Here is a 13696-nt window from a genome sequence, read left to right as displayed (position 1 = left end):
AGTCAAATTAACTCTTGGTTTAAATCTGCAACAGATAATTTAACTAGTTATGAGTGTACAATAATACTTGCACTGGGAAAGACCTAGAACCTCTCGTTTTCAGAAAGTATCAACCATAATTTTACTTCCATGAACTTTAAAAATAAAATACATATATTTTAAGGGACAATCAATCAAGTCGTCCCTAATAACAACTAACCCAATTTCAACAAGGTTTTGTGTGATTGACATATTTAGGAGTGAAATCCACTATTCTTTTCTAAATTAAATCAGAACAAACACCAAAGCGGAAAGCTAGAGGAGCCATTTCATACACATAAGCAGTTATTAGAAAGCAGCTCAGATGTGAAACTCACTACACTGGACAAATGTTATCATAGCTTAAAAGAACTGGCATGGCAATGCCCAGTGATGGTTGAGAAAGTAGAGGACAAATGCCTTCTGGAGAAACAATGCCTTCAAATGACACTATTATGGGGCTGTGTCTTTGAAATTTTTAATGCATTTCTGCCTTTAAACCAATAGATTGTTTTCAGTGCATGTGACTCAGTTCTTTTTCCTCCTTATAAATCACCAGCCTTGCTAGAAATGAGTTCTTTTCAGCTCATAAAAATTACATTAAAGTCTGCTTCTTATTTTAACTCTCAGAATTCAATCATTCACACTGTCAGACTTTTTTTGAAAACAAATGAGAGACATATCTTACAGGTCAAATCTGACTTCACACCAGGTTTAGGTTTTGCACCTTAGTAAGTCCACTAATGAATGACTTGTGATGTCCAAGGGCACCAGTTCAAGTCTTCACTAGTCTCATTTCAACTTGCACCAATTATGCATTATGCAACTAAAGAGTGTTTGCACAGGGTGTATTATTTCAAGGACAAAGCACATGAAATGCATCAAATATATCAGATCTACCCATATGAGGGGGTATATCCCTTTGTGGGGGTATGATTTTTTTTATGCTCAGTTATTTACCCTCGTATGATCCCAAGAAGTACTGAAAATCAGCTAAGTAGATATAAGTAGAGCTCTATATAAATGTTCATGCTGTGCTGGTACATATAAAGCACTAGAAATTATCTAGCAGATAAATTAATATTTAATGTTGTTTTGCCATTCTGCCCAGTAATGAGAAAATATTTAAAAAAAAGAGACAAATTACTGCATTTCCCTGCCCTTCTTGCAAGTCACTTTCAGCATGATTGCATTAATTTATCATCAACTGTGAGGGAAGACCTTTTTCCCAAGATGCTGTGCTGCCTCAGAGTCCACGTAATAATGATGAAAATCTTTGGTACCACACATGCATGTGAAAGCACAGGAAATTCAGTGACCCTGGAAAATGTCCTGCAGTGCTCGTCACATGCGGTGTGTGCGCCCAGAGCAGCTGAGCGGCTGCAAAGGGAGGGTGTCACTGTTCACCATATGGTGCTGGATTTGGCTGGGGTAATTACCTTCAAAGCAATTGGTGTGGGGCCACGTTTTGAACTGGTGCTGGAAATAGTGCTGAGATGTTTTAGTCACAGCTGAGTAACACTGACACAGCCTTTTCTGCACCTATCCCACCTCACGAACGAGGAGAATGGGGATGCACAGGGGAGGCAACACAGTCAGGACAGCTGACTCCAGCTGAACAAGGGGACATTCCATACCGCATGGTGTCAAGACTCAGAATATAAAGCTATGGGGAAGAGGAAGGAAGGGAGGACATTTGGAGGGATGGGGCTTGTTTACCCAAATCATTGTTATGCATCATGGAGCTCTGCTTTCCGGGGGATGGCTGAAGATGGGAAGCGTTCTTGCCTGCCCAATGGGAAGCAGTGAATGAATTCCTTCCTTTGCTTTGCTTGCATGTGGGGCTTTTGCTTTCCTCAATAAATTGCTTTTACCTCAACCTACATATCTTCTCACTTTCACTCTTCTTCGCCCCCGCCCCACTGAGTGAGGGCTGTGTGGGTTTGGTTGCTAACTGGGGTTAAACCATGACACCTGCTGAGTCTGTGGCAGCCTCTTCACTGTAGGGCTTAATGGCTTCTGGTGTCTTTTGTGTAGCTGAGACCAGCGCCTGAAGCTTTAGAGCCCAACTGCTGCAGGGCACGCAGAACTGAGCTATTGCAAAGGAGATTTGCCTGACCTTCATTCATTTATTTCGTATTTCATAAACATCAATCACCTGAACAAACAAACAAACAAACAAACAAACAAATTTCCCCAAGTGGTATTAGAGTCAATATCTAAAACAGTGGTTTAAGTATGGCAGAAGTTGCTTTGCAGTTTGCATTGCTAAATATTAATGAGCTGAGGCAGCATCCTCACCCAGTAAACACCTCCACCCAGTAAATTACTGGAAGAGTTACTGTACTGTTGCAGCCCATCAGGAATGATCAGGAAGGTCTATTTGAAATAGACTGAGGCTGCAGTAGGAGCCTCTGAAAAAGAGGACAACTCTTCCTAGCTTATACTAAGGAGAAAAAAAAAAAAAAAGTAATAAACAAATATTCCTTCCAGGCTTCCCTCCCTCAGCTGAAATTACCCACATATATTGTGGTTGAAGCTGACAAACCGCTTGTTACGTGGGTGAGATACAAATCTCTCATTTCCCCAGACTGGTGCAAAAAAAAGACGAAAGTCAAGAAAAATAAAAAGCCAAATACCAAGATCTTTTAAGAACAACAGACTTGTGATAGTAAGAGTACTCTAATAAAATGTCCAAATTTTCATAATTGTAAGGAACTTTGAGAGGAGAAAAAAATCACTCATCGAGACGCTTTCCTGCGCCGCACAATAGATTATCTACAACAACCTTTCTCATTTTAATGAAAGTAAATCCATATTTATAGTGCAATTCTACTAAATACCTGGGAAGGCTTCAACTCAGAGACGTATACTCTGCAGATTTTGGGATTTGTACTAACAACCTCAAATTGGTGGGGTTTGCTTTTAAATGGGTATCACATGACAACAGGTTTTCCTGTGATAACAAAAAACCAGCATTTTATTTTAATCTTTTACATGTGAAAACTTTCTTTACCCCAGTCTGTATGAAATACCACTACTAAAATATCTAGGAAAAAATTAAAACAAACCCCAGCAATGTCTAAAACCATCTAGACCTCTCTCCAATGATCTTAGACATTTGGGATAGTCTGATAACACTGTAGCTATACTCCTTGAAGCAGCAGTGACAAAATTCATATGAATAATTACACAGTGCTTACTAAAACAATTTCTGAAATGCCAAAGACTTTTAAACTAACATGTCCCCTACAAAGACACTGATATCTCATCCTGCATGTCTCAGTAGCTGTGGCAATCTCTGCCAGCTCTCCCTAGACATGTCACTCCAATAACCTCTTTTGGACACCTTTGTCCAAGAGGTGAATTGGCCAATGCTGTCAAGAGTAGAAATCAGAAATTCAGCAACAAAAATACACTTAATTTCAGAATCCATGCAGCTGACACTAAGCAGGCAAGAATACCACTGTTTACATCAAGTCAAACTTCAGTTTAGATATTCAGACCTAAATAAAGGTGGTGAATATAAATGCAGGTGTTAACTGACACAGAGACTACAGGAGCATGGTGGGAGAGAGCAGACCTCATTGCATAAATAATGGTACCCCTCCCAGTTTGATGCAACAACATTTACAATTACAGGAAAGGTATTTGAAATGCTTTCAAAATATTTAAATGTATTGAATCATTATAGTTAATCTCAGATATTAATAAATCTAAATTGTACTTTACATTGTACATTACACTCTTAAAATAATGCCTTCACTGAACTTTTGTTGTCAGTGCTTTTATTTCACTTTTTAATATTATGCTTAATATTAGCTAAGAAAAAATATTAATTCAGTTTGTACATTTTCTCTTTGCTTAAAAACAGACCCTTCCCAAATGAAGGGTGATGGAGTTAAAGCTGCATGTCCTTCTCCTCTCCACAGAAATCTGAAGCTAATTGGCTTTGCAGTATGTTCCACAAACTGACAAATACAAATTATATTTAATAACCCTGCAGTTTTGACTTTGAAAACAAATTGGCCATACGTGACACTGAGAGGCTCACAGAGTATCTGGGAAGATGCTGTGTTGGCAAGAAAGCAAGCAGAAATGGTTTCCAAAATGCTCTGTAAGGAATCGCTCAAGACAGTTGATTCTTGCTCCCCAGTATTTGACATAATCACCTTGTGCAAGACAAGGAAGCAACAAGTGGAAATAATATTCTTTCTGAGCAAGAATGTATTGGCAACACAGCCTTTCATCCCTAATCACAGTTCACATTATTGGTTAAACCCAGGACCTGCCACCAATTCTCTGTTTCTGTGCTTATTAGCTTGGTATGGCTTGGTAGAGGATGAAGCATACTTGGTAAAACAGTGGTCTCACCACATGAAAAGACATATCTGGCGGGTTTATTTTTTATGCTTTTTGAAATATTACTGCCTTAAACCTTCTATTTCACATACATAGAAGAATTTATAGGCCATTTAGCAAGCATGCTAAAGAGGTGTGCCAGTCAATTCTTAATGATATATAACTTGAAATGTTGCTCTTATACCTTAAGGCTCCTGACAGAAGGTGAAAAAGAAGGTCAGGCTCATTTCAGAAGTGTCACTTCCAATCAAAAAACAGACTTTGCGCTAGATTCTGGTTTGACAAGAATGATCACAGATGGGGAACTTGAGATAAGCATGAAGCCAAGAAGTCAACCTGTTTCTCTTAGAGAAGAAAGGAAAAGAAATGAAATTGCGCCACGTGTATACATAATGGGCCTCGGAACAAGAAATAAAGTAAAGATTAATGACAACTCCCTGTAGTTTTTTTTTTTTTAACTGAAATTGTACCATACACCTGATTTGCCCTAACTACTTTTTGTCATAATCCTAATTTTTCATACAAGTCAAAGAATAAACCTGTGAGCAGTGAGCATGCCAGCTGCATGAACAACATTTTCAGCAGTGGAAGAATCAGTTTCCATTTGAAGAGTGACACAATACAAGGCAGAGAGTTTGACGTCTACAAGGTCCTAGTCAGAGATGAAGGCTGGAGAGCTTATTGGGGTGAGAGTTCAGTACCAGCTGATCACAGGTAAGCAGCAGAGAAAAACTAAGAGAACAGTAAAGAATTACAGTCCTAGAGGTTTGAGACAGAAGCCAAGTGAGTTTCACTTATTTTTTCTGAGGCCTTAACAGAAGTTTTGCTTTTTGTGTTTCCAACCAGTGCTATACCTGTATTTTACCACAAACCTACAGAAGGTTTGGGTCTCTTCTAACATTTAATTTGTGCGACAAAGCAGATGCCTCAAGAACCTCTCTCAGCTCTGGTAAAATGATTGTGGGCTCTTTTAACACCACCCACCTTTATTCTGAAATGTGAAGAACACTTGTTTCCTGTGATCCTAAGGGAACTCCTTAAGTAAAGTAATTTGAAAGGTGTCATTAGACCTATGATCTGAACAAAGACACATCTCTTACTTGATTCCAAGATATACAGAAGTTACCATTATAGACAACTGATAGACAACTGATGTCATTAATATAAAATAAATTCCAGTTTGTTCTTGAAAGGCCTTTGAAAGAAGACACATTTTACACTATCACTCAATTCTGTTCTTTCCTTCAAGTAATTTACATGTGACTACACCTGAAACATTACTTAGAAAAATTGGGATACTTGTTCCCTAAATCATAAAACAAAGAAATTAACTTGTATTTTCATTGTAGGGAAAACCCATGAGAAAGTAACTTTAATATCAAGCTTCTCCTGTTTTATGGCTTAAGAAACAAATTCCCCTGCTCTGTGAGGGATTTTTTTAAGTACAGAAAACTGCATCTTCATCTATTCTTTGTTTAAAATTATACATCTGTTTTTCTTTTGCAACTACAATAGTTTTGCTACTATTTCTTTTTTACTAACACTTTTATCCAAAAATTAAAGATTACCTCATAAATGCACAAATGGAGTTCAAGAAAATATACATAATAATGAAGAAACTAAGTTACAGCAATAGTGTTATAGGAAAATTTAAAACTGCATTCACTAAAATCTGAACAATTTTCCTCCACACAGTTTTGTACATCTTATATTCTGAGAAGGACTGAAACAGCAATTTTGTTTATCCAAAAATCCCATGGGCTGCTAAAAAAGGGAAAAAAACCTATACCCTGAACAGGTATCTTCTGGGGACGTAAAATGTAGCAACCATAGACTGGATATGACTCCCCTGTACTGAGGTGTTACAACTGATAGAGATGTGCCTGTGCCCTGGGCTTTGTCTGAAAAGACAAAACTCTCAAGTATTAAAGGAACCACAAAGACAAAGAAGCAGAAAGAACAGGTCTTTTTACACAATTGGACAATTGTGTCCACACTGGACAAGCACCTCTGAACATCTGTACTTATTTTTGCAAAATAAATGGACAAAAAAGTTACATTTATCCTTATTACAGTTTGAGTTATTTTATGCTATTAATCTAAATGTGGTTACATGAAAAATATTGCTTTTCTTTTCCATTTCTGAGGGTAAGTTGGGAGAGCTGTTCCTGGCAAACTGATCTTGCTGCTATTGCTTATAGTGGCACCCTAGTTAATTTGATAATACATTAACTTGATAATATACTTCAAATCATTTGGAATGTTCAACAACAGTTGAGGATTATGGGATGAAAAGAACCTGCAGAATGCTCACAAGGCCCCTTAAAAATTCTTGAACTGAATAATATCCACATGTGAGACCTTGAATATGGCAAGATAAAATAGGATGTCTGGATTTAAAGGAAATTAGATGAACAAAGAAAACACCATTAGAAAAATGTTTCTAATAGTTGTAATACAAAGCAGTCCTGTGTACAACAGAATCAGTTCTGGAAAGAGTAAATTTATGTCCTTGCCACAGAAAAGCCTCGTGATCATAAACCTGAAAATTTGTATGTAGTTTTATTATTCTTTGGATTAAAAAAATTATATAAAAGTCTACCATGAGGCCAACACTAACAGCTCTGAGGAGACTTTTACCATGCAACATGCCAATAATGAGCACTCATAGAAACAGACAAAAAATATCTAAGAGCAGGCAAAAGCATGCACATTGTAAAGGTAATCGGCCAAAAGAGCTCAGCTCTTTGGTCTGGAGGAGCAAAAAAATGTTTTTAAGGGAACCTTTGCAGTACAGAGAGGCCCTATGGGAATACTGAAGGAGTCAACAGTTCAGAGTTAAAAGTATGACTCTCAGGTCCAAAAGTCACAGAAGAAATAGAAGAGGAAGACTTAAAAAAGCCTTTAGATAGTGAGTGTGTGTGCATGTGTTAGTAAACAGAGCATCAAAGAGCAAGCCAAGTTGCAGTGTGACGCATTCATACCCAGACATGCTATTTTTTACTCCTGTCCTTTGAATAACTGCAAGCACAGTGTGTGAGAACTGTTAATTCAGTAACAGGGATGATGGCTTCTTCACGGGGTAAAATTAGTTTGCTTCAACACTTCTAATCTCACTGTAGCCTAACACGGGAATCCCAACAAAGGGCTGTAATAAATTCAAGTTATCTGATGATGGGATGTTTAACCACAAGAGTAAGTGAAATAAAAGTCTTACTAGTAATGAATGTTGCATTTTTTCAGTATCTAAGTTTTAGCTTAGTAATGTTGCTATAACATTTCCATATTAACACAATTTGGCTTTAGGGACTCAGGAATATTTTCAGTACTGGTTGACATCATTTATTACCCTGTGCACTGAACTGCTTACTCAAATATTTTCTTTGAAAATATTCCTGAAACAGAAATAAACTACAATGCAAAAAAAGTGAGTAAGTGTAGGAAGAGGTGGAAAACTACTGCTGATAGCACAGGCTGTCTGAAAAAGCCCATAAATCAGTAGCCATTCTTATTGCTATTTGCTGTGTGTACAGATACAACAGTGTCTTTCTCTGTAATATAACTGTCAGTATTCTCCAAATTATAAGTTCTTAAGGGGCTAAAAAAGGAGAAAAATACACTTTAAAAATCAACCCACCCAAAATTATAACCTGTCAAATAACTTGAGGAAGCAATCAAGACTTTGCTTTTCAATTTTTCTTTGGCAACAACATTAAATATATCAAAATATGAATGCTTTTTTAACATTCACTCGTATGACTTGATTCAGTCCTATACAGTTTTCTCGCAGTGTGTAGAGATATGGTACAAGACTAACTTTGAAGCAAGTGTATATATACAAGCCTGATGTTTGTTTGCATTAAAGCATTTCTACACACACGTGGCTCTGTGGAAGTACAGTGTAAAGTATATGCAGATTACACTTTTCATTAGAAATGGCCTTCTTTCAAAGAGCATTTTACAGTATTTATGGCATTCACAGTGTACCCATGACTACAGTTTTCAGGTGCACCACATAATGTACAATTTCTCAAGCAAACACATTTTATTACTCCAGAGTCATATTCTACTTTAAGCTCTCAGCTAATTAACAAGGACAACAGTTTTGTATATTATGCATCATGCATTTAATTTCTAATAGAGTGCATTAATTATTTATATTTTAAATTATGGGCACTTCAACTACTCACAACACAGCTGCAAATAACTTTCATTACCTGATCTTGTGATTTCTTTTTCTTCTTCTTCTTCCCCCAGCACCCTGAACTCTCTGCATCTTTTCCATTGGCATCACCACAGAGTAATCCATCAAGTTCATCTGTTCCCATCTGCTGTCCCTGAGATGTTTCTGCAGCTAGCCTGTATGAGAGGTTCCTCAAAATGCACACACAGTTTTCAACGGTCTGAAAAGTAAGACAAAAAGAAAAATACAGAGAACAAAACCAGAAAAATATTAAAATCCTCCCCTTGCTCACTCTGAATATGAAGCAGAAGGAATTTCATCTATCTTTGCATGTGCATTTTCTCAGCACAATTCTTGTGTGCACATTTCTGAGTGCTCCCCAGTTAATCATAGGTTAAGAGATTCAGAAATTTTTATGGTAACAAATCAGTCATCTTGACAATACTTTTCTGTGAATTTTTTTGTTCTGAATTTCACACTGGAGCCCCATGTGAAACAGATGTCAAGGTAAAAAGTGATCAAGAGAACCTGAACACTCCAAATATCAGGAAACTCCCACCTCAGTGAACAGAAAATGCTACAAACAGAAAATGGCAATAGATCCTGGGTTTTGTCCCTTTAAAACCAGAAATAACCTTTTTTTCTGGTAAAAATTCTATGTAAATTGCCATAAAATTGGGATCTGAGTTCCGTTTCACAAGTACTTGTAGCATGAACAGATGATGTTTCTCCAGTCCCAGAAGTAGAACTAGAGATCTGTCTTGCTGCTTTTACTGCTTCTAGCCAGGCTGCAAACAGATACCTTGTGTGCAGCCTTTCCCTTTCATCCATTTATCTTCCTAATAGGTTGAGCCTTCTGTAGAAGATGCAAGCAGGAATCCATAAATGGATGAGACCCAGTGGAGGAAAATTCACTTGTAATTCAACCTAATTTCTCCAAGTCTAAAAGAAGTTCAGTTTAGACGTGAAACCTACTCATTTAGTTGGTTCAATTTGGTTTGATTATCCCTAATAAGAAGGATATGAGCTTAATTTTCTGCACACAAGTAAAGCACGGTTAAAAAAGTCATTCTCTATCTATTTTTATTTATTTCCACTGTTCCTAGTGCTCTATGGAGATAAAAAGCAATAGCCACTACATCCCAGCTCTTTTGCTCCATTAACCCAGAATGGAATGACTGTGAGACTTTCAGCTCTACCATATTCTGCCATATTCACCAGTGAGGCAAACAGATGGGGCTTGGTTTACTTTCACATATGGCATGAGCTTCTGCTAGGTATGCACTCAGCACATGTTTTTTGTGATGACACGAAGCTCCAGAGGTGACATCGAATTCAGATTCATCTATACAGGAATATTTATATATCTGTTTTTTAACATAGATGAAATGTCTCAATTTTGCAATACACTTGTACTAATTTGAAATTTCTGCCAAATATATAAACACATGTAGAAATATGTATGTGTGCATGTGTCTATGTCTAGAAAGTGTTCTTAGTGCAGCTTTTCATAGCTGAAAGCTTTGCAAACATCACAGTGACCATAATTATTTTTCAAACTTTGCTGCCTCTTTGTTTTTTTTTTTTAACATGAATTTTATTCACTTTTGGTATAGTATGCTGAAGTTGAAGCTTTGCATTTGTTGATTAGAATACTAAACTCTCATTTTCCTTTTAATAAATCATAGTTTTTGCATTTAAAATTCTCATTTTGTGGAAAACATAAGCTGAGCCACCATGAGGACAATGTTACCTTAAACTAAAAACTGATAAGCAAACTTCCAAGGCTCAAATTCAATCAACACCTTCTCTATTAAGGTGAACTCCTACAAGCCAAGAAAGCTGGTTCTAACCACACAGCTGGACAGACTTCACTTTCAAGGATCCTTTAATTCCTTATTTTGTTCTCAGTTTCATCATAAAGGGGCTAAGTACAAGCTCACTAGTTTTTCTACTCTAGCTACTTTTAGGCTACTCTGAAGCTAATGAAGTTAAAAACACCCCTGTGTTTGGGGGCTGCTCTGAAGGAAGTGGGGTAGTGGGGGCTGGCAACAGCCAAGTTTGCCCAAACCCCTGCTGCCAGGTATTGTGCCTGCCTTGTGGGTTGGTGTCCTTCGAGCATCCCTCTACTAAACTTCTATTAATGGAAATTTGATTACAGGGTAATGGGTTGTGAGATTTTTTGGGTGTTTTGAGGGTTTTTTCTTTTCTTAAAAAAAACAAAGCCATGCTCTTAGCCCAGCACCTCATGCTATGAAGCTCTCTAATTCCTCTCTCCGTCCCCTGAATTCACAGGCAAATTTCTCCTATTTGATTCAGATGGTAACCAGAGACTGCTAGGAGATTATTCCTCTCAAATCTATAAACCCATGGGGGTACACAGACAACTCTGTGAAGTATTATTTGGAAATACAAGCCCAGTGAGCTTTGAAACCTTGCTGCATAAAAGGCTGCTCTCCTGCAATTCCTAGGGGTTTGTAAATGGACCAAGGTTGCCCTAGAGCAGCAACTGTAATTAATTTAGCACTGTATACTGCAAGCAAAAGAAACTGGCCCTTTTCTTCTTCTCTGGGATACTTTAATGCATTACAAATCTTCAATTTGTAAATGCTTGGAGTCTTTTTAATTAGGGAGTGCCTTTCACCTCTGGAGAAGCTTGTTCATATCCTAGCATTTTAAGAGAAGCAAAGTTGACATAATGAGGCATCTTAACACAGTTGTTATTGAAAGCATTCATTGATCCTCTTCAAAGAAGAAATAATGTTGATTTTACTGCAAAACTGCCTATTAATTGCCCAATTTTTTTTTGCTTGTTTGCCTTCTAAGCCTACCTCACTCTCATTAGTTCTCATACTGGATACTAAAAATGAATTTTAAGGTAAAACTGGCAAAGCAATGTAAGGAACTTTACATGGAATATATTTGCTCTTCTTAAACCAGTATCGTATTTTCTACTTCAATAATTCAATAGACAGGATGACATGCCTACCTGTGCACACTACACAGGTACAAATACAATGCTTAGCACACTAAAATAATTTTTTTTTTCTGTTGAGCATTTCTGCAAAGCTCAGCAGAAAAAAAAAAGGAAAAGATGGGCTGAATTATGCTTTGCTAAGACATTCCTCACAATGCATTAAAAAAATAATATAATGAAAAAAATTGCTTATTTATAGTCCCCATGTAACCTGAATACCTGTATTTGCTGCTGAAAAGACAAAGATGACAAACCTTACTATCAATTTCACTGCTCCCCAGAGCAGACTGGATCACGTACAGCAATGCATCTGTCAGGCCATCACACTCCCTCATTCTTCTGCGAGCCTCCTCTCCAGCAGAGCTGACATTCCTGCAAGGCAACAGCAAGAGTCACTATCTCCACGGCTCCCTGCCCACTGCCCGCATGAAACCTTCTCACAGTTCACATACAGATAAAACACATGTTTTCTTTCTTCCTCTCATCACTTCAGAGCTGTGAATAATGGAGACAGCTGTGGATGAGCTCAGGAAATGTAACGCAGAGGGGAACAAATGGAAGACATCAGGTCCTCCACAGGATGGGGCTGAGTGGCCAAGCAGCATGCGCCCACCTGCATGGGGAGACTCATGGCCCACTAAAATTTCGAGAAGGGCTGATAATTGCCTTCCTTCCTTCCTTCCTCCCTGCCTTCCTCCGTCCCCTCCTTCCCTACTTTTTTTAAAATATGCATTTAAAAAGTCTAGAGGTTTTGACAAATACATCTCCTAGGAATTGAAGATCCAGTAGTTAGGGTTCTTAACTTGAGAGAAAAATATTATCAGAGCCTAATATAAAACACCTGCTGTTGCTTGCTTCTCATTTTACATGAGTGTTTCCTTTCCTCTTTCATTTTGAGAGAACATTAATGCCTCCCCAACTTCTCTTTACATAGTTTATTTTACATCGCAACACTTAAGGCCTCAGATTATTATAATAATATTGTAATTCTTGTGTTCCTTAGATGGGGCCACATGGCCTTTTGAACACATTTATACAAATCCAATTAAAACAAAATTCACTGCATAACATATTGTGTCATAAAGTTCAAAGTGCTGATACACAAAGAAACAAATAAGTATGAATAAGCATTTACAAACAGAATCTATATTTGCTAATATCAAGTCTCCCAGAGAAAAACTGCATGCAAATTTGCATAGCAGGTTTGATTTGGAAATGGGTGAACTAGCAACCTCAAGAAGGGGATAAAACGTTTCAGAGTCTCTTTCAGTAGGGGAAGATAAGCCTTTGCTGATGTGGCTTGTCTGTAGTTCTTCTTTCCCCACTACTAAAGTTTATAAAAAGAAAGAACATAACAAGCACACACACGAGACCTATGCATTCAATGCTAATGTGTGGAAATGGAAGGGAGGACATTGGCCCTTGAATTTGGGAAGAAGGCAAGGCACTTTCTATCTTTTATGGCATTTTCAATGACCTTTGCATTAAAAGTGGAAAAAGCACAGGAATCTTGGGAAGGGGGAAAGAATTTCAGATGGAGGAAGATGAGAGGACTTAGGGCTACATTTCCTTTCCATTCTTTTTCTGCTCTATCTACTTCATCCTGTTCTGCCTCCTTAGTATCTAAAAAACCCCACCATTTTCATTCCCTCAAAGCAACAGTCTTATAACTGGACAATCCCCCAATTCTTCCAATGCAGGTTCCTAATTGACTCTGCCCCCTAAACATATATGATTTACCATCTAGACTTGCATCCCCACACAGTCCTAATTAGTGCAGTTCTCCCACACACAAACTGGCCCAATTAATTCAATACTATTCCCTTCACCCCAGCAGACAGCTTGACAGAAAAGATATAGCCCTGGACCACTAGAATGAATTCTTGTATCTCTCTAGCAAACAAATTCACTCTCCTTGAAAACCCTCATTTTTTGCCACATTACACATCAGAAGCCTGCCCTTCATAACAGCTTGCAAGTTTTGTATTGTCTGGTTCCTCTGGTCCCTGAACTCCAATGCCTCTTCCTCTATCTCTCTGCTTCTATAAGATCAGCAGGTGAGGGGTTTTCCTCCAGTTCATGGAGAAACTTTCTTCTGTAATCAGGAAGTAGGGTCTGGACAACATCAATTGGAAAAACTCTCTCTCTCTGAAGTG

General features: G+C 37.8%; 1 protein-coding gene across 10 annotated transcripts in view; it reads right to left on the bottom strand.

Annotated features, from left to right (window-relative positions):
* CTNND2 (catenin delta 2) overlaps positions 1–13696 on the bottom strand; it is a 634494-nt gene that overhangs the window by 84908 nt on the left and 535890 nt on the right. For all 10 annotated transcript variants that reach the window (XR_008441479.1, XM_054003720.1, XM_054003943.1 and 7 more), the window contains 2 exons: positions 11795–11912; positions 8598–8783 (listed from right to left, as the gene is read on the bottom strand). Coding sequence is in view for 9 of the 10 variants with exons in the window: in XM_054003720.1 (XP_053859695.1) it covers positions 8598–8783; positions 11795–11912 (304 nt within the window). In the remaining variant the exon portion in view is untranslated. The remainder of the gene's footprint in view (positions 1–8597; positions 8784–11794; positions 11913–13696) is intronic.

Source organism: Vidua macroura, chromosome 1 (genome assembly GCF_024509145.1).
Source record: "Vidua macroura isolate BioBank_ID:100142 chromosome 1, ASM2450914v1, whole genome shotgun sequence".
NCBI classification, from domain to species: Eukaryota; Metazoa; Chordata; class Aves; order Passeriformes; family Viduidae; genus Vidua; species Vidua macroura.
The sequence above is the reverse complement of the archived record's forward strand: the minus strand, read 5'-3'. Positions and strand labels throughout refer to the sequence as shown.